The following is a 21,434-nucleotide window of genomic DNA, read 5'->3' as shown; positions in this document are numbered from 1 at the left end:
CAACTTAAAAATGGGCAAAGGACTTGAATCGACATTTCTCCAAAATTAATATACAAATGGCCAAGACGCATGTGAAAAGATGTTCAGCATCACTAATTATCAGAGAAATGCAAATCAAACCCACAGTGAGATACCACCTCACACCCATGTGGATGATGGCAACAAACCACACAAAACAGCTACTGTTGGTCAAGATGGAGAGAAATTGGAACTCATGTGCATTGTCGGTGGGATTATAAGCACTTCCTTTAACAAGTGTTAAGAAAAACAGTATAGTAGTTCCACAAAAAATTAAAAATGTAACTACCATATGACCCAGCAATCACACTTCTGGGTATATATTCAAGCAGATTTTGGTTTTTTTGTTTTGTTTTGTTTTTTATGTTTTTTTGAGATGGAGTTTTGCTCTTGTGCCCAGGCTGGAGTGCAATGGCGTGATCTCAGCTCACCACAACCTCCGCCTCCTGGTTCAAGTGATTGTTCTGCCTCAGCCTCCTGAGTAGCTGGGATTACAGGCATGCACCACCACTCCTAGCTAATTTTGTAGTTTTAGTAGAGATGGGGTTTCTCCATGTTGGTCAGGCTGGTCTCAAACTCCTGACCTCAGGTGATCCTTCTGCTTTGGCCTCCCAAAGTGCTGGGATTATAGGTGTAAGCCATTGTGCCCGGCCTGAAAGCAGGTTCTTAAAGAATTACTTGTACACCCATCTTCACAGCAGCGCTACTCACAATAGTGAAGAGGTAGAATAACCCAAATATCCACCAACAGATGAAAGGTTAAGCAAAATGTAGCATACCCATGGTATGCTACACTGGTATATTATTCAGCCTTAAAAAGAAAAGGGGATCTGTTAGCCCAGGAGCTCGCGATTACGGTGAGCTATGATCACACCACTGCACTTCAGCCTGAGCAACAAAGAGAGACCCTATCTCCAAAAAAACAACAACAAAAAGGAATAAAATTCCAATACATGCCACAACACAGATGGACCTTGAGGACATTCTTAAGTTCAATAAGCCAGTCACAAAAAGACAAATACTGTATGATTCAACTTATATGAGGTATCCAAAGTCATCAAATTCATAGAAACAAAAAATATGCTGGTGGTTACTGGGGTCGCAGAGAAGGGGATAAAGGAAGTTGTTGCTTAATAAGTGTAGAGTTTTAGATTTGCAAGATGAGACTGTTCAGTAGATCTCTTTTACAACAATGTGTGTAACGCTTAACAGAACTGTGCACTTAAAAGCAGCAAAAATGGTAAACTAAAGGATTTTTTATCAGAGTTTTTTAAATTAAAAAAACCATAGGATCTTGGCCGGGCATGGTGGTTCACACCTGTAATCCCAGCACTTTGGGTGGCTGAGGCAGGCAGATCACCTGAGGTCAGGAGTTCGAGACCTCAATAAAGATTTGGCAGATGATTAAACCAATGAATGAATGAACGAACAAGTGAGTTATTGGAAATGTCAGCAACTAGGCCTCTCTGCCTGCCAGGATGCCTCCCTCACATCTGGAGTGGTATTTTTTCCATACCATCCCTGGGGGACAAATTCCCCTGACACCTGATCCCTCCCTGCTTATGCTCTCCTTGTTTCCATTCCCAACAGGGAGGTGCCCAGATCAGCCTGGCGGAGGTCTGCCGGTCTGGGGAGAGGTCGACTCGCTGGTACAACCTCCTCAGCTACAAATACTTGAAGAAACAGAGCAGGGAACCCAAGCCAGTGGGAGCCACGGCCCCCACCCCAGGGCCTGCAAGCACGGTGAGCTGGGACCAGGGACACTACCCTCCCACAAGGCAGCACCTGGATGTCGGAAGGGAAAACCTCTCCCAGAACTGGAGGTGGTTGGGCATCACGAGAGGAGAAAAATGGAGTGGAGGAAGTAGGAGAATAGAACAGGGAAGGAGAGATCTCCACTAAGGGGCAGGCAGCTCCCCTTCCAGAACTTGCTTCCAAAGCTGTGCTTCCTCCTTCTGTCCTTGCTCTACCTAATACCACTTGGCTGATAAAAACCTTAATTCATGATTTTTTACAAACCAAATGGATAAGGAGGGAGAAAACTGGAAGGTAAAAGATTAACCTTTCTTGAGCCCCTACTTTGTTCAAGGCCCAGAGTGGAGGCTTTTATAAGAGGCAGCAGGAAGTCATGGGAAGACAGTGGACTAGGTCAGTCATATCCCTTCTCTGAGCCTCCATCTTTTAATGTCTAATAAGAGCCTTAAAAGGTTGTTATGAGAATGGGCCTGGTGCCTCATACCTGTAATCCCAGCACTTTGGGAGGCCGAGGCAGGAGGATCTCTTGAGGCCAGGAGTTCAAGACAAGCCTGTCTCTACTATATATATATATATATATATATATATATATATTTAAAAAAGAAACAAAGTTTTTAAGATGCTCTGAAGAAATATATGTAAAGAACATTTGGTAACGGTTCCATTATGACTTTGTTATTTGGAAATCTTGGCCAGGGGTGGTGGCTCATGCCTGTAATCCCAGCACTTTGGGAGGCTGAGGCAGGCAGATCACCTAAGATCAGGAGTTCGAGACCAGCGTGGCCAACATGGTGAAACCCTGTCTCTACTAAAATTGCAAAAATTAGCTGAGCTTGGTGGCGGTTGTCTGTAATCCTAGTTACTAGGGAGGCTGAGGCAGGAGAATTGCTTAAACCCGGGAGGCAGAGGTTGCAGTGAGCCAAGATGGCACCATTGCACTCCAGCCTGGGCAACATAGCGAGACTCCACCTCAAAAAAGAAAAAGAAAAAAAAAAAAAAGAAAAGAAAATCTTGTTTGCCTATTTTCAGTAAAAAAAAAATATGTATTGTTTTCATTTTAGTACAGTATGCTTTAATGTATTAAAATATCCTTAAATTGTCTCCCCAGTTTGGAAAGCCCACACCTGCTGGCCAGGACTCAGATGAGCAGCGAAGTTAGCCTTACATATAGGGTATTGGACTCCTATGGGATCCTGACCACATCAAAAAGTTAAATAGAGAGTGTTTTGGATTCAGGTTTTCTTGTAACTCTCTGCAGTGATCCTTCCCTCTCTGTAGAGATGGTCCTGTCTGTCAGCACTTGGTTAGTTTAGACAGCCACTGCCTAGAATTTTAATGGAGGGGATGGGTTTGGACATACAGGTAAAGATAAGGGTAGCAAATAGATAATTTTTTTTTTTTTTTTTTGAGACGGAGTTTCACTCATGTTACCCAGGCTGGAGTGCAATGGCGCGATCTCGGCTCACCGCAACCTCCGCCTCCTGGGTTCAGGCAATTCTCCTGCCTCAGCCTCCTGAGTAGCCGGGATTACAGGCACACGCCACCATGCCCAGCCAATTTTTTGTATTTTTAGTAGAGACGGGGTTTCACCATGTTGACCAGGATGGTCTCGATCTCTTGACCTCGTGATCCACCCGCCTCGGCCTCCCAAAGTGCTGGGATTACAGGCTTGAGCCACCGCGCCCGGCCACAAATAGATGAATTAAGTCTATTTTCTTTTTCCCTTTGTCCTCCTCCTCTCCTTTCCCTCCCCACCCCCACCTTCTTTTTCATTGTCATCATTTTCTGTACTTCCTTTGGCATCGGGCACTATTCTGTTTATGATGTGCAGTTTACCAAGGCTCAGAGAGACTAGCCAAATTACATCTCATCAGCAAGCGAGGTCTCAAACCCAGGTCTCTCACTCGGGAGACAGTGAGCCGACAAAAGTCATGAAAACAAACTCCTTTCCTTTCTAGAACATGGTCTTGAGTCAGGAACATCAACCCTAGACACACTAGTTCTCTCCTTCCCATTTCTCAAGCAAGTCATAATAATCGCCACCAATCGGGATGGTTGTAAAGATTAAAGAAGAAGCTACACATAAGCCATCTTTCACAGTGCCTGGTATATGCCAGGCCTTCAGCTGATTTTAGTTCGCTTTTACCTTCCTTACAAGCAAATGTTAGGAATTTTTTAGGCTCTGGCCCAAACTACCAAGGGTAACTACAAATTAGCCACGTGCTCAGAAAACTACAGGATCCACTTTTTGCTTTAGTATTAGCTGCCATTTACCGGGTGCCAATTATGTGCCAGGTACTCTTCTATGTTCCTTATATAGAGTCTCAATTAATCTTCATAACAACCCTTTCTAGTACAGTCTCAGAGAGGTTAAATAATTTCATCAAGTCACAGGGGCTTTTCACTGTAGATACCGTTCAGTATAGATGTTCCTCTTTCAGGAAGCCCTCCCTGAATGCAGCTTCCCAAGCTTTATCACTGCTCCACTGTTCTCAAAGAGCCAATACTTATCTCTCCTATTACCTCTCTTCTCTATTGTATCCTTATTGTGTTACATTATTGATGGTTCACACATTGGTCTGATGATGCTATGATCTCCTTATAGTCAGGGACCTTAATTCTCTCTTACTTCACTGCTAAACTTGGCTGTCTTCCACCACGATGCTGAGTAGGTTCATACATACAGGAGCTATTCTCTAGAGAACTGTTAGCTGGGGGAACTAAGGACCATTTTTCTAGTTTATCAGTGACCTTGGGCAAGACGCTTGACCACTCTGGTCTTTGGTTTCACCATCAGTTCACTGGGAGGGTCACAGATCTGAGATGCTCTGATTCCTGGCAGGAAGGGTGGCACCTGTATTGCACCCAGTGACCCAGCAGCCTTTGTCTCTGTAGGACGCTGTGTCTGCTTTGTTGGAACAGACAGCAGTGGAGCTGGAGAAGAGGCAGGAGGGCCGGAGCAGCACACAGACACTGGAAGACAGCTGGTAAGTGAGCATGCCCTTGGGCCCCAGAAGCTGCCCTGGCCTGGACCTAGGCCAATAATGAGATCCCCATATGCCAGCACAGGTGAGAGAAGTGTTCCACTGAGAAGACTGAGAACCTGTCTCCTCATGGGTTCTCTACTGGCAAAAAGGCCATATAATCTAGTGTGATGGTTCCCAGGATTCTGTCCGAATTCGCCATTTTGTGTCACATGAATCACCCATGATAGTTCACACCTAGTGTTTTCTTTATCTTGATATAGTGACATTTATTTTGCTAAAAAAAATTTAAAGAAACTTTGTTACTCTAAATGGAAAATTTGTGTAGTTTGCTATAAATTAAAGAGTCCTTGGGAATTGCATTTGACTTCCAGGAATGGTGAGCAGAAATATTAGACAGAAATAAGATAGGAGTTTACTTCTTCACTTAAGGAGAAGAATGTAATCCCAGCTATTCAGGAGGCTGAGGCAGGAGAATTGTTTGAAACTGTAATGAAACCTCATCTCAAAAAAATGTTTAAGAGGCTGGGGGTGGCGGGTGCCTGTAGTCCCAGCTACTCAGGAGGCTGAGGTGGGAGGATGGCTTGAGCCCAGGAGTTCTGGACTGTAGTGCGCTATGCCAGCTTGGTGTTCACACTAAGTTCGGCATCAATATGGTGACCTCCCGGGAGTGGGGGACCACCAGGTTGCCTAAGGAGGGGGTGAACCAGCCCAGGTCGGAAATGGAGCAGGTCAAAACTCCCGTGGTGATCAGTAGTGGGATCACGCCTGTGAATAGCCACTGCATTCCAGCCTGGGCAACATAGCGAGACCCCGTCTCTTAAAAAAAAAAAATTTTTTTTAAGAATGGAAGAGGTCAGGAGTGGTGGTTCACGCCTATAATCCCAGCACTTTGGAAGGCCAAGGTAGACAGATCACCTGAGGTCAGGAATTCAAGACTAGCCTGGCCAACATGGCAAAACCCCGTCTCTACTGAAAAATACAAAACTTAGCCAGGCATGGTGGTGGGCACCTGTAACCCCAGCTACTCAGGAGGCTGAGGCAGGGAGAATTGCTTGAACCCAGAAGGGGGAGGTTGCAGTGAACCAAGATCCCACCACTGCATTCTGGCCTGGGTGACAGAGCGAGATACTGTCTAAAAAAAAAAATGGGAGGAAGCCATCCAAGGCTATCCACTTCTGTCAGACCCACGGTGTTACTGGGAATCCAGGCTCCTTTCCGCTGTCTGCTTTGTTGTCTTTACTATGTGACCTCCACCACTGAGGCTGCTTTATAGCCCAAGATGGCTGCTGGATCACCAGCCATCACACAGGTAGCCATCAGGAAAGAGGAAAGACAAAAGAGAGCATGCTTGTGTACCTTTTAACCAAGAAACATTCCTGAAGGTCCCACACAGCAACTTCTGCTTGCTTCTCATTGGCCAGGCTTAGCCACTTAGCCTGCCTAACTGCAAGGGAGACTGGAGAATGAGGTCTGTTATTTGGGTAAAAAAATTACATTTTTGTTACTAAGGGAAAAAGTGGATACTGGGTAGGCCAGGAGCCAAGTCTGCTTCAAAAGGTAACTGTGGACAACACAATGTAATGAAAATAAAGCAATATTATTAAAGTCTAGTTAGATATATTGCTTGCTAAGCCTGACTGAGCCTTCTCTTCTATTATTAAAAAGGAAGGTTAGCAAGTGTTTCAGCAACGTCGAAGACATGCTACTGCCAAAGAGAGACGTTCTCCTTGATGTAATCAAAGTGTCTGAACAAGAATTGAAAAGGGGACAGCTTTCTCACTTTGTGATCAGTGCTATTTAATTCCTTGTATTATGAGAAAGGTCTCGTCACACGCGGTAAGAAACAACGACGTAGACTAGGGTTTGAATCCTGGATTCTTCACGTTTTGTGTAACCTTAGGCAAAGTGTGTTTTAAACTTTTTATTGCAGTGTAAAATACAGAAAATTCACCTAAGCATAGAGCTCAGTGACTTTTCAGAAAGCAAAACTCCTCTGTAACTAGCACCAAATCAAGAAGCAGAATGTGACCAGCACTACAGAAGCCCGCACCTTGCATCACTGTTCTGCAAGTCGCTCTAACCTTGTCTGAGCCTCATCTGAAAACTGGGGACATAATACTAATAACGTTACTGGAAGAGACTCAAGGGAAAGGCACTAATGAAGATCAACTACAAAGCACATAGTAGGCCCTCAATACATAGTCAAAATTATTGTTAGGAAAAAGAGAAGGAACATTGCTCACTGCTGGCTGGAAATAGGGTTAATCCCATGTAGGAAATGGCCACAGCCTATGAGTCTTGCCATTTGGAAGGAAATAGAAGTTGGTCTTAAGTGCATGTGCTTTAAATTCAGACAGATATGGAGCTGGAGTCTAGCTCAGCCAACCTCCTTGTGGGATCCTATGTCTGATTAGTAAGACCTTACTGAGCATTAGCAAGTTTTAAAAGCTCCCTGGGTGATTCTAACATGCAGCCTGGGCTGAATATCACAGCTGTGAACTTCCGTTTCCTCGTCTATGAAATAGAGATTTAGAAAACAGCCACTATGTCATGGGGTATATTGCAAAATTTGGCAAAATTATGCATGTTAAGCACTTAACATAGACCCTGACCTAGAGGAAGCATTCAATAACTCTTCTGTGTTATTCTCTTAGATCCCCAAATTACATATTTAGTCTCAGAAGGTGCCCTCCCTTCATATCTTTTACTCCAGGGGTCAGCAGATGATTTCTGGACAGGGCCAGATGGTAAATATTGTTTGCCTTGTGGGCCATGGGAATTCTGTTGCATCCCCTCACCTCTGCTACTGCAGAGTGAAAGCAGCCGTAGGCAGTATATAAACCAGCGGCAGTGTCTCTGTTCCACTGAAACGTCATTTATGGACACTGAAATTTGCACCTTTTCACCAAGTGTTCCCCTTTTGATTTTTTTTTCCAGCCATTTTAAAATATAAAAACCATTCATGGCTTAAACTGTCCAAAACAAAGCAGCAGGCAGGATTTGGCCCACGGGCTATCGTGCGCTGATCCTTGTTTTACTCCTCTTACTATTTTTTCATGTGATAAAGCCGATGGCAAGGTTCCTGGAATTTTTATATGTTCCTTTGTTAGTTTAGGGTTCTCTCTAAATTGTCTCAGTCACTCTCTCCCCTCCTTTTCTTCCTCTCTCTTTCTGTCTCTCCCCACCGACCCCTGGCCATCTCCCTCTCTCTTTCCTTTCCTCTCTCTTTCTCTCCCTCTCTCCCCTTCTCCCTGGCACACTGCTGTGCCACACTCTACTACAGATCACACAGGCAAAGGTCTGATGCCAGAAATAGGCCCAGAACCTATCTCCCAAGACCCTGGCACGAGATCAGTGGTTTCCACCAAATTCCTAGCTTGTGCTGAGACTTTTCAAGCCGTCTCCTAGCAACCGCCTTCTGTTCCTTCTCCCTTTGTGGCCCCCTGTCTCCCCACCCCCTGCCATTCAAACTTCGCCCAGACGCTGCCCTACAAAGAGGGCTGGGGATCCTGGAGCTGCTGTAGTAGGGTAAACCATCTGCAGCCCCCTCCCCCAAAACTGGAAGGTTCTATTGGTCCTGGGAGGTTAACTGGCCTTGCCGTGCCTGCTCAGCTCTGGAGTCGTGAGTTCAGGTCTCCAAAAGACTGTCGGTGTGTTTTTGTTTCCGTTTATAGGCCTTCCTCGGCACCCGAAACCCAGCGTGCCACTGGTACTCCCTCGTTTTATTTATTTTTTTATATGTCTTTAAGTCGTATAATCAGAAGACTGGGTTTTTCTTTTTTTTTTAAGATTCACAAGCAAAATAAAACTAAGAGTGTTAGAAAATACAGGAGAATATAACACCAAACAATGCTAGAGGAAAAAATCTTCGTATTTGCCCTCCTTGGGGACTTGTATTTATCTAGGGCAGATGCTAAGAAGCGGCATTGCTGGATCCCAGGGCGTGTGTATTTTATATTTTAGCAGACATCATAGAGTAGTTCTCAAATAAGATTTTATTAATAAATGCTCCCATCAGCAATGATTAAGAGTACCCTAACCTACACCCTCTGTGACACTCACTCTAGTCAAGCTGCGATAACTTAATTAAGCATATGTACATTTTTTATTTTAACAGACAAGGCTAAATTGCCTTCAGAATGTAAATTGGCTGCTCTCCTTGACGCTTCCCACAGGGATACGCTTTCTGCACCTTCACCGGCACTTGATATTACCAGATTTGTTTTGTTTTGTTTTGCCACTCCAGTGGGTGAAAAGATATTGTTGATTTTAATTATTTTTCTCTTTACAATTAAGTTGGGTGTTTTGTTTTGTTTTTTTTCTCGTCTTGGAATATTTAGATCACATTCACAGTTAAATAGAAGAGACTCCCATAATGGATGAGCACTCAGTGGATCTAGACGAACCTGTTTTGCAAACCTGGCTCTATCACGTAGCCTGCCGCACAGGACAAGGCCTGTCAGGCCTCTGCCCCTCACTTTTTAAATCTGTGAAATGGAGATAATCTCTTTGAGCACTGTTGTGAGACCTAGGACCTGGAGTGGAGCTTACTGAGCCCTCAATAAATACTGGTTAATGTGGCTTCTACAGAGGCCTTTGTGGAGGGGCTCCCCATGTGTTTTCATGTTTAACAGCTCTTTTTTTTTTTTGAGATGGAGTTTCACTCTTGTTGCCCAGGCTGGAGTGCAGTTGCAATGGCACGATCTCAGCTCACCACAGCCTCCACCTCCTGGGTTTAGGCTTTTCTCCTGCCTCAGCCTCCTGAGTAGCTGGGATTACAAGCATGCACCACCACACTCAGCTAATTTTGTAGTTTTAGTAGAGACAGGGTTTCTCCATGTTGGTCAGGCTGGTCTCAAACTCCCAACCTCAGGTGATTCGCCTTCCTCAGCCTCCCAAAGCGCTGAGATTACAAGCGTGAGCCACTGCGCCCGGCCAATAGCTTTTTTAAATTTTATTTTATTTTATTTTGTTTTATTTTTTAAAGATGGGGTTTCACCATGATGGCCAGGCTGGTCTTGAACTCCTGACCTCAGGTGATCCACCCACCTCGGCCTCCCAAAGCACTAGGATTACAGACCGCGCCTGGCTGACAGCTCTTTTATTTGTAGATAGAGAGGGCTCTGGGGCCAAGGAGGAGAGCCAAGGCCCCTGCACAGCAGCAGTCCTCATCTAAGTACAGAAGACATTTTAATTGCAGAGTTGTGAGTAGAGATCCAAAAATGTATTCTCCCCATTGGGAAAATCCTCAGGGAGATTTTGTGTTTCCCCATACTCTTGCCGAGCCAGCTAGCTGGATGTCAAATTCTCTGCTTTTGGCTGGGATTCTTTTGGCTCAGTATGATAACACTGTCTCATGCTGATCAGAAGCCTGGCAGTTCTGTATGTCTTTCAGAAGTCAAGATGGGAATAGAGATAAATTACTATTTAACAAATGCAGTCTATTTGTCACACTGAATCCTTCCAACCTTGGAGTCCAAAGGAAATGGAGAGTTTTAAGGGCTATCACCAAAAGTCTCTTCACCAAATGGTGTTGGAACAAGTAGATATTCATTTGGGGAAAAAATACACTTGGATACTTAACATCATGTATAAAAATTAATCTGTGGCCGGGTGCGATGGCTAAAGCCTGTAATCCTAGCACTTTGGGAGGCTGAGGTAGGTAGATCATGAGGTCAGGCAATCAAGACCATCCTGGCCAACATGATGAAACCCCATCTCTACTAAAAATAGAAAAATTAGCTGGGTGTGGCAGCATGTGCCTGTAATCCCAGCTACTCAGGAGGCTGAGGCAGGAGAATCACTTGAACCCAGGAGGCAGAGGTTGCAGTGAGCTGAGATTACACCACTACACTCCAGTCTGGTGACAGAGGGAAACTCCATCTCCAGGAAAAAAAAAAAAAAAAAAAAAAAACTCTGAAATGAGTTATAGAGCTACACATAAAAACTGAAATTACAGAAGTTCTGAAAGTATAAAAAAGAATCTCTGTACAACTTTGGGGTAGGCAAAGATTTCTTAGGACACAGCACAAACTGTAAAAGAAAAAAAAATCAATAAATTGGGCTTTACCTTAATCAAAAGCTTATGATCTTTGGAAGACACTGCTTAGAAAATGAAAGGGAAGCCACAGACTTAGAGAAAATCGTGCAGTACACATGCCTGACAAAGGACTCACAGCTCAGATAAATTACGATCTCTTACAACTCAATAATAAGACAACCTGATTTTTAAGGGGCTGGAGATTCTAACAGAAACTTCACCAAAGAAGATGGTCATAAACGAATGAAGAATTTTTCAACAAGAAAATGCAAACTAGGCCAGGCTCAGTGGTTCATACCTATAATCCTCACGCTTTGGGAAGCTGAGGCAGGAGGATTTCTTGAGGCCAGGAGTTCAAGATCAGCCTGGGTAACAAAATAAAACCCCATCTCTGCAAAGGCTCTAAAAAATCAGCCAGGCATGGTGGTATGTGCCTGTAGTACTAGCTACTTGGGAGGCTGAGGCGGGAGGATCAATCACCTGAGCCCAGCAGTTCGAGGCGGCAGTAAGCTATGATCATGCCATGGCACTCCAGCCTCAGCCCGGGCAACACAGCAAGACCCTGTCTTTAAGAACAAAGAAAGAAAAAAGAAGAAGAAAATGCAAATTAAAACCCAATAAGATTCAAATACACACCCAGTAGAGTGACTAACTATAAAGCAAACAACACCAAGTGTAGTGAGGAACTAGAACTCTGAAAACATTGCTCAGGGGAAACATACAATGGCAGAATCACTTTGAAGAAACCATTCGTCTGTATCTTTTTTTTTTTTTTTTTTTTTTTTTTGGAGACAGTCTCACTCTGTCACCTAGGCTGTAGTGTGGGGGTATGATCGTGGCTCACTGCAACCTCTGACTCCTGGATTTAAGCGATTCTCTGGCCTCAGCCTCCCAGTTAGCTGGGATTACAGGTGCCTGTCACCACACTCAGCTAATTTTTGTATTTTTTGTAGAGACAGGGTTTCACTTCACCATGTTGGCCAGGCTGGTCTTGAACTCCTAACCTCAGGTGATCCACCTGCCTCGGCCTCCCAAAGTTCTGGGATTACAGGTGTGAGCCACCGCGCCCAGCCTGTCTGTGTCTTAAAAGGGTAAATTTATACTTACTATATGACCCAGTAATTCTGTTATCTGTTAGGGGCTGATTTGTGTCCCCTCAAAATTCATACATTGATGCCCTAACCCCCAGTACCTCAGAATGTGACTGTATTTGGAGATACGGCTTTTAAAGAGGTAGTTAAGTTAGCATGAGGCCATTAAAGTTGGGATGGGACCTCATTCGAGGATATGTGGACACACAGAGAGACACCAGGGATGCACATGCACAGAGGAAACACAGTGTGAGCACACGGCGAGAAGACAAGGGGCGAGGCCTGAGGTAAAACCAAACCTGCCGACACCTTGAGCATGATTTCCAGCCTCCAGAACTGCCAGAAAGCAATTTCCTTTGTTTAAACCACCTACTATGTAGTATTTTATTTTAGCAACCCTACCAACATCCAACAGAAATTAAAATCTATATCCATATATAGACTTGTACAGGAATGTACAAGAAGCTTTATTCATATTTGCTCAGAAATGTAAATAATCCAAATGTTCATCAACTAAACTCTCCTTCTCTCCCTCTTCCTCCTCCTCCTCTATCTCCTCCTCTTTCTCCCCCATTGCCTCATTCCGAGGTTTGGAAGTCCTACCCTGGGTGCATTTAAAAGCAGGTGAATAGATCTAAATACGTTATAATATATCCATCCAATGGAATATTAATGATAAAAAGGAGTGAACTGTCTGGGCGCAGTGGCTCATGCCTATAATCCCAACACTTTGGGAGGGCCAAGGTGTGTGGATCGCTTGAACCCAGGAGTTCGAGACCAGCCTGGGCAACATGATGAAACCCTGTCTCTACAAAAAATAGAAAAATTAGTCCGAGGTGATGGCACACACCTGTAATCCCAACAACTCAGGAGGCTGAGGCAGGAGGATCAATTGAGCCCATTGGTGGAGGCGGCAGTGAGCCAAGATGATCCCACTGCACTCCAGCCTGAGTGACAAAGTGAGACTCTGATTCAAAGGAAAAAAAAGGAATGAACCGTTGATGCATAGAGCATTGCAGATGAACTTCAGCAATGTTATGCAGACACAGAGAAGTCGGAGGTGAAACAGCATATATTGTCTGATTCCATTTGCATGAAACTCTAGAAAACTCTAATCTAATCTATAATGACAGCTTATTGGTGGCTGCCTGGAGGGAGATTAAACTGGGAAAGGTAGGAGGGAATTCTGGGGGCAATGGAACATTCTACATCTCAAGTGCAGTAGTGGTTACACAGTGAATACATTGGCCAAAACTCAACAAACTATTCACTGAAAATGCATTTTGTTGGAAACAAATTATGCCTCACTTAAAAAAAAATTTTTTTTTTTGAGACAGAGTTTTACTCTTGTTGCTCAGGCTGGAGTGCAGTGGCACGATCTTGGCTCACTGCAACCTCTACCTCCCAGGTTCAAGCAATTCTCCTGCCTCAGCCTTCCAAGTAGCTGGGATTCCAGGTGCGCACCACCATGCCTGGCTAATTTTTATATTTTTAGTAGAGTTGGGATTTCACCATGTTGGCCAGGCTGGTTTTGAACTCCTGACCTCAGGTGATATGCCTGCCTTGGCCTCCCAAAGTTCTGGGATTACAGGTGTGAGCCACTGCTCCCAGCCCCCCAAAAAATTTCTAATGTGTCCTCAATCATCAGAAGGATTGGAAGCCCTGCCCTGGATGTATTTAAAGGCAGGTGAACAGAGGCAGAACAGCTTCTGGGTGGGTAACCAAAGTGCTTTGTCATCACAGGAGGTACGAGGAGACCAGCGAGAATGAGGCAGTGGCTGAGGAAGAGGAGGAGGTGGAGGAGGAGGAGGGAGAAGAGGACGTTTTCACTGAGAAAGCCTCACCTGATATGGATGGGTACCCAGCATTAAAGGTAGGAAGATCTGGGGGCATGGAAGGGCTGTCGTGGGGAAGGAGCCTTCAATCCTTGTGCTGGAGCAGTCAGAAAAGGCTCAGAACTAAATCTTGGCCTCCAGCATCAGGGCATAAGCCTTTGCAATGGAGTGACCTTTGGATCATTCCGGTGAGAGTAAACCAGGAGAGGCCAACTCACCCATCTCTTTTCTTCTGCCCTCTTCACTTTCCCTGCCTTCTCTGGACAGACCTCAAGCCTTGCAGTCAGATGGGTTTGGGTTCAGATTCTGGCTCTGCCACTCCCTGGCTGTGTAGTCTTAGGCAGATGACTTCATCCCTCTTAAGCCTCCATTTTCTCATGTCTAAAATGGGCACAGTAATACCAACCTTGCAGATAGGCTCTAAAAATGTATTTCTTCATGTGTGTCTACGCACGGTGCGATAGGAAAAAGGCCAGACTCCCATTGCTCCCTGCTTCCCTATTGCATTAGGGTTACATGTTATAGCAGGATTCACTCCCCATAGACAGCTGGCTCCAGGACTCCTGGAGCTAGAGCACCGGCCGTGTTTGAGCGAGGCTGCAGCTGGAGCGCCGCACTAAGGTACCTGGCCACGGCAGGTGCAGTAGAACCTGGGCCCTCGTTCTAACTCCTCCACACCAAGGGGGCGTCATTTTGCAATTTCTCCAGCCAGAAGGGGTGCACTCTTTAAAAATTATATAAAGGCACTATTTTGGCTAACAAAGGTCCTGCATATAGGTGTTTTAGTTTCTTTTCCTGACGACTACTGTGTGCACGGGCAGTAAAAAACCTGATGGGTTGGTTTTAAAAACAAGACTTGCTGATTGCCTTCAGAATTCGATGAAAGCAACTATAGTTCTTTGCCAGGGCTGTGGAAGCCTTGCATGTGGTTTTTCAAAATGTGCTTGGTTTATAAGTTTTTTGTGTGTGTTTTATTTATTTATTTTTTATTTATTTATTTATTTTGAGACAGAGCCTCATTCTGTTGCCCAGGCTGGAGTGAAATGGTTCAGTCTCAGCTCACTACAACCTCCACCTCCTGGGTTCAAGGAATTCTCCTTCCTCAGCCTCCCGAGTAGCCGAGATTATAGGTGCACACCACCACGCCTGGCTAATTTTTGCATTTTTAGTAGAGATGGGGTTTTACCATGTTGGCCAGGCTGGTCTCGAACTCCTGACCTAATGATCCGCCCACCTTAGCCTCCCAAAGTGCTGGGATTACAGGCGTGAGCCACCACACCCGGCCTGGTTTAAAAGTTTTGTGAGTGTGACATGAAGACCCACATAAGGAAATACATGTTTAGAGCCTATCTGCAAGGTTGGCATTATTGTGCCCATTTTAGAGATGAGAAAATGGAAGCTTAAGAGGGATGAAGTCATCTGCCTCTGATGTACTGAGTGTGCTCCCACCAGCCCCCAACCACATGTGCCACAGGGGTGGGGGTTGGCACTCCGGGCCTTGGGTACTGTCCTGGCTGCACCAGGCTGAGCTCATCTAACAGGGCTAACGCCGAGGAAGTCCTGGTTGTGTCTGTGGGGAAAGGTGAGCTGGCAGGATGGAGGAGGGGCAGCTGAGTGGTCTCTTGTGGGTAGCTGAGGCTCTGGACGCTGGTGGCTTCAAGGTGTGACTTCTTCCTCAGGTGGACAAAGAGACCAACACCGAGACCCCGGCCCCATCCCCCACAGTGGTGCGACCCAAGGACCGGAGGGTGGGCACCCCGTCCCCGGGGCCATTTCTTCGAGGGAGCACCATCATCCGCTCTAAGACCTTCTCCCCGGGACCCCAGAGCCAGTACGTGTGCCGGGTAAGTGAGGGTGCGGCCCCTTTCTCCTCCCCTCACGGTAGCCGAGAGCCTCACACAGGGCTGGGTGCAAAGCCCATTACTCTCAAGTTTTGGGGTGACTTTGGGCATGTTAAACACTTCGGTTGACTCAGGTGAAGCTCACAGGCCTACTTCATAGGATTGTTGTTAGATAAGCAATAGAAAAGGCTTGGTAGTTAGGACGTGGTCAATGTTATTATAATTCCAACCAACTCACTTCCTCCGTGTTCACACTCTGGCCTATCCTCCTACAACCACGTGCTGAGATCAGAGGGGGACCCCTCAATATCCTCGAGATACACGGGCATTTCTTTCCCACCTCCAGGGCAGTTCTGATGTACAGCCTGAGGCTGCAAAATTACAGCAGACCTCTATTACTTGGCTACCAGTTTTGTTTTGTTTTTTTTAATTGAACCTGTTGCTGCCAGTTTATTTTTTAATTGAACCTGTTACTAACATTTGAAACTTTTTTTTTTAAGACGGAGTCTCCCTCTGTTGCCTCCCCAGTTCAAGCGATTCTCCTGCCTCAGCCTCCCAAGTACCTGGGATTACAGGTGCCTGCCACCACAGTCAGCTAATTTGTTTTTTTTATATTTTTAGTAGAGATGGGGTTTTACCATGTTGGTCAGGTTGGTCTCAAACTCCTGACCTCGTGATCCATCTGCCTCGGCCTCCCAAAGTGCTAGGATAACAGGCTTGAGCCACCGTGCCTGGCCTAACATGTAAAACTTTTTTAAAAGGTGGCCAGATGCAGTGGCTCACACCTATAATCCCAGCACTTTGGGAAGCTGAGGCAGGAGGGTCACTGAGGCCAGGAGTTTAAAACCAGTGTGGTCAACATCGTGAGACCATCTCCACCTATGAAAAAATTAAAAATTAGCTGGGCATGGTGGCATGCACTTATATCCCATCTAGTGGGGAGGCTGAGGCAGGAGAATTACTTGAGCCCAGGAGTCCAACGCTGCAGTGAGCCATGATTGCACCACAGCACTCCAGCCTGGGCAATACAGTAAGACCCTTTCTTTAAAAAAAAAATTATTTTAACTTAAAAGGCAATTAAAACAAAAATAAAGCTGGGCGCAGTGGATCATGCCTGTAATCCAAGCAGTTTGGGAGGCTGAGGTGGGTGGATCACTTGAGGCCAGCAGTTTGAGACCAGCGTGTCCCACATGGCGAAACTCTGTCTCTACTAAAAATAAAAAATATTAGCTGGGTATGTGGCACATGCTTGCAATCCCAGATACTTGGGAGGCTGAGGCAGGAGAATCCTTCAACCCAGGAGGCAGAGGTTGCAGTGAGCTGAGATCACGCCATTGCACTCCGGCCTGGGTGACAAGAGCAAAACTCCATCTCAAAAAAATGAAATAAAATAAAATAGGAATTTGACATAAAATCCCAGTTCTTCTTGGAAAAAAGAGACTGTATGTCACCACAGACCACACACATTGGCTGCAATTGGCTAGCACTGAGGTGGGGCAGTTGCCCTTAGGTGATGGAGGTGGGGAGCTTTCCAGTCCACTCCAGGCTCTATCTGGCCCTCTTTACCTCTTCCATTTCCCCACCAGCTCCTGTAGACCCCAGAGGAAGTACAAGCCTTGCAGTGGCCTTTTTTCCTTCATAGCCTTACTTTCCTTGCTTTCCAGTTCCCCTACTCCTTTCCCTTTCTAGGCCAGCCCACCTTCCTTCATTCATTCAGACTCCCCTGCATGGGAGGTCTGAGTGCTTACTGAGTCTGAAGGATCATGCCTTTGCTGGAGCTACAGAACCAGTCCTTGCTCCTGACCTTCCATGGGATGGCACAGATAAGACATGTGCCTCCCTTACCTGCTTCCTGGGTTCCAGTAATATCAGTGTCCTTCCTTCCTCCACACCATATACAGCCAGTGAATAATAGCTCCGGCCTCAACAGAATCTTCCTGCCTAATGTCCCAATAAGTTATCACAGAAGGCCTATGGAGAACATACTTCGCCCTCTGCCTGCCACTTACCTGATTATTATTATGGAGGGAAGGGGAGAGGAAGGGATGGATCTCATTATCTGCATATTCTGTGTTCAAGGCCTGCAATTATATAAGATTGAGTAGGGAAGCTCATTTCTTTATAATGTGAAAATGTTACTAATGACTGGCTACTTATCAAATGAGTCCCCATGAAAACACTCCTTGCAGTCCCTCCCAGGAGCAACGTAAACCTCTCCCTTCTGTGGTAGATCTCTAGCTAATTGTTTGAACTTGTAAGCATCTGAAAAGATAATGCAGGCACAATCATGTTGGCTTCGTATTTTGCACAAGGTACAGGATTTCCTGAAGTCACTGAATGTGATGTTGGGCTTCCTAAATCACAGGTAGAGAAGATGCTGCAATTAAGCTGGCTCACAGCTGCAGCAGAGAAAAATCCAATCGGTGCTTCTCTACTAAAAATACAAAATTAGTCAGGTGTGGTGGCGCATGCCTGTAATCCCAGCTATTTGGGAGGCTGAGGCAGGAAAATCACTTGAACCTGGGAGGTAGAGGTTGCAGTGAGCTGAGATCGCACCATCGCACTCCAGCCTGGGCAACAAGAGCGAAACTCTGTTTCAAAAAAAAAAAAAAAAACATTAATAAATTAAATGATTTAGAAAAGCCCTTAAGACAATGAATAAGCTCCCCACCTTTTTTTGGAAAATTACTGCCATTATGAACACACAGTATCAATCAAACATAAAAAGAAGAATGTCGCTCATTAGAAAAACCACAGAAAAAAAAATTGCGTTTCATTCGTTCATTTTCATCAGGATTAGAATGTGGTTGTAATTCTGTTAAATAGGAACTATAAAATAGAATAACTTTGATGAAATGTTTATCTTTTCCACCTATAGACTCAAGGCTCAAGCATTTTTCCCCAGTGTTTACTGTAAAATTCTGGTTCTCTGTTTAAAGGGATTTAGTTTTTTTCTTTTTCTTTTCTTTTTTTTTTTTGAGACAGAGTCTCACTCTGCCGCCCAGGCTGAAGTGCAGTGGCACAATCTCAGCTTACTGCAACCTCCACCTCCCAGGTTCAAGTGATTCTCCTGCCTCAGCCTCTTGAGTAGCTGGGACCACCAGGCACATGCCACCAAACCCAGCTAATTTTTTTTATTTTTAGTAGAGACAGGATTTCACGGTATTAGTGAGGATAGTCTCAATCTCCTGACCTCGTGATCCGCCTACCTCGGCCTCCCAAAGTGCTGGGATTAGAGGTGTGAGCTACTGCACCTGGCCAAATGGATTAACTTTTTTTTTTTTTTTTTTTGAGGGAGGCGGAGTTTCACTCTTACCCAGGCTGGAGTGCAATGGCCCAATCTCGGCTCACCGCAACCTCCGCCTCCTGGGTTCTGGCAATTCTCCTGCCTCAGCCTCCTGAGTAGCTGGGATTACAGGCATGCACCACCATGCCCAGCTAATTTTTTGTATTTTTAGTAGAGACGGGGTTTCACCATGTTGACCAGGATGGTCTCGATCTCTTGACCTCGTGATCCACCCGCCTCGGCCTCCCAAAGTGCTGGGATTACAGGCTTGAGCCACCGGGCCCGGCCTGGATTAACTTTTAAGTGACCCTTTTCCAGGATTGGCATCTTCAAATAACAAAAAGCACCTGCCCCATTTATTAAGTATCTGTAACACACCAAGCACTATGCTTCCACTTCCCATATTTTATTATTTGTACCATTTCTAACCTTCCAAGATCAAAAATTAAGAGATTCCCAGTCAACGGAGATCACACACCACAGGTAAAAAGGGGTTTTTTTTTTTTTTTTTTTTTTTTTTTTTTTTTCAAAGTCGTATGTTTTTCCTTCTTTGCTTTCTAGCTGGCCCACTTCAGCTCAAGTTTATGTCATTTTTTAAATAAAACTTACTGAAGGCAGCCGGGCGCAGTGGCTCATGCCTGTAATCCTAGCACTTTGGGAGGTCGAGGTGGGTGGATCACCTGAAGTCAGGAGTTCAAGACCAGCCTGGCCATCATGGTGAAACCCCATCTTTTAAAAAAAAAAACTTACCGAAGGCTACAAGATGTAGCCAAGGGTACAACATCCTGAAGATTTTCCTATTATTTCCTCTAAAATGCAGCAGGTCTGCAGACTGTCTGCTGAGGTATAACAGGGAACAATTTAATCCTTTGTTTTGCACCCACAAGATGAGCATTACCAAATTCCCAATAGGGAATGCTGGGGCTGTGCTATGCCTCCACCCAGCCCCCTCCACAGCCAGCTCCACGCGTCTCAGTCTGTAACTGATGGCATTCCACTTTGCCTGTACCGGTCAGGATTTTTCATTGCAAGCAATGGAAACAGACGGTGAGCACTATGTGGGGCAGAATTTGGCGGAAAGGAAATTGAAGAGCTCACACACTCATCACGAGGCTGTAGCACCAGCCTCAGAAATCAGGTAGGAGCAAAGCAGGCCAGACAATAGCCAAAATCACACCACAAAGCCAATGGGGTGCCACCTTCACCGATGCTGCTGCAAAATCTGGCCCCAGCTGGCCCCACTGCTGCCGCTGGCATTCAGTATTTATGTCTCCACCAGGTTTCTGTCACGGCTGTCATGGACGCTCTGGTCACTGCTGCCACTGCCACTACTCACCATTAATGGCTTTTCCCTGAGATCACAACAAACCTGGCACATTTGTAGAACAAAGGAGAGAAACAGTGGCCTGTTTCAATTCAAGAGGCATAGTAACAGACTTGGGTGCAAGCCACCAGGTTGTAATTCAAGGCCTGGAGCATTTGCATCCGACTGACAGAGGCTAGTCCTGTGCCTGCCTCTAGCTGCAAGGGAGGTGGTAAAAGCAAGGTCCTGCTACTTTCAGCTTTATCACTGGGAGGTGGGCTTTGTTTCCCACCAAGAGTCATAAGGTGGGGTTTTCCCACCCACAGGATGGGATTTCAAATGCTAATCAACAACACTTCGAGCCCCTGAAGCCAAAAAATAGATTTACTCTGCCATCTAATCTTACAGCCCTCCAAGGCGAGTTGTGTGAACCCCATTTTATAGACACAGAAGCTGAGACTCAAAAGCTCAAAGCACCATGCCCTAGGTCACACAGCTACTAAGTACAAAGCTGGGAGTCCAACTCCAAAGCCTGCAGCCTTTCTGTTGCCCAGAGCCACCTCCTGAGGGGCTTCCTCTGGCCTCCTCCAGCCTGATCATGAGTAGCCCCTTCCACTGGCCTCTGCACAAAAGGCGTCCTCTGCTGAGTGGCTCCCTTGTTTGGTCTTCAGCATTGCCTGTGTCACTTGGTTAGTTTCCCTGCCTTGAGTTCCCCCACTGAACCTGAAGTGCATGAGATACACTTCCTACAGCTCTCCTCAGCCCCTGTGTATTCACCTGAAGGGCTGCCACATTTGTGAGTTGATGACTGACCAAATAGATAACAGCCCGTTCGAAATTCCCATCTCTGAACTAGCTTCCTGTGACTCTAAATGAATTTCACTAGTCTCTGCATCAGTTTCTCTTATTAAACGGAAGTAATAATAAGGTAACGATATCCTCTACCATGTCTGAAATTAAATGCATTAAAATATCTGTATATTAGAGAAAACTAAATTAAAGGACTTAATGTAGCTCCTGTCTCTTATTTTATTTTTTGAGACAGTGTTTTGTTCTTGTTTCCCAGGCTGGAGTGCAATGGTGCAATCTCAGCTCACCACAACCTCCATCTCCCAGGTTCAAGCAATTCTCCTGCTTCAGCCTCCTGAGTAGCTGGGATTACAGGCATGCGCCACCACACCCGGTTAATTTTGTATTTTTATTATTATTATTGTTTTAAAGATGGGGTGTCTCCATGATGGCCAGGCTGGTCTTGAACTCCTGACCTCAGGTGATCCA

General features: G+C 45.4%; 1 protein-coding gene across 6 annotated transcripts in view; it reads left to right on the top strand.

Moving 5' to 3' along the window:
- WWC1 (WW and C2 domain containing 1) overlaps nt 1-21,434 on the top strand; it is a 187,843-nt gene that overhangs the window by 154,106 nt on the left and 12,303 nt on the right. For all 6 annotated transcript variants that reach the window (XM_032252697.1, XM_032252696.1, XM_032252699.1 and 3 more), the window contains exons 16-19: nt 1,609-1,761; nt 4,669-4,760; nt 13,635-13,764; nt 15,406-15,570. In XM_032252697.1, coding sequence (XP_032108588.1) covers nt 1,609-1,761; nt 4,669-4,760; nt 13,635-13,764; nt 15,406-15,570 — 540 coding nt within the window. The remainder of the gene's footprint in view (nt 1-1,608; nt 1,762-4,668; nt 4,761-13,634; nt 13,765-15,405; nt 15,571-21,434) is intronic.

The sequence above is a fragment of the Sapajus apella genome, unplaced genomic scaffold (genome assembly GCF_009761245.1).
Source record: "Sapajus apella isolate SASKATOON/1434 unplaced genomic scaffold, GSC_monkey_1.0 scaffold79, whole genome shotgun sequence".
NCBI lineage: Eukaryota > Metazoa > Chordata > Mammalia > Primates > Cebidae > Sapajus > Sapajus apella.
This window is presented reverse-complemented; position numbering and strand designations above follow the sequence as displayed.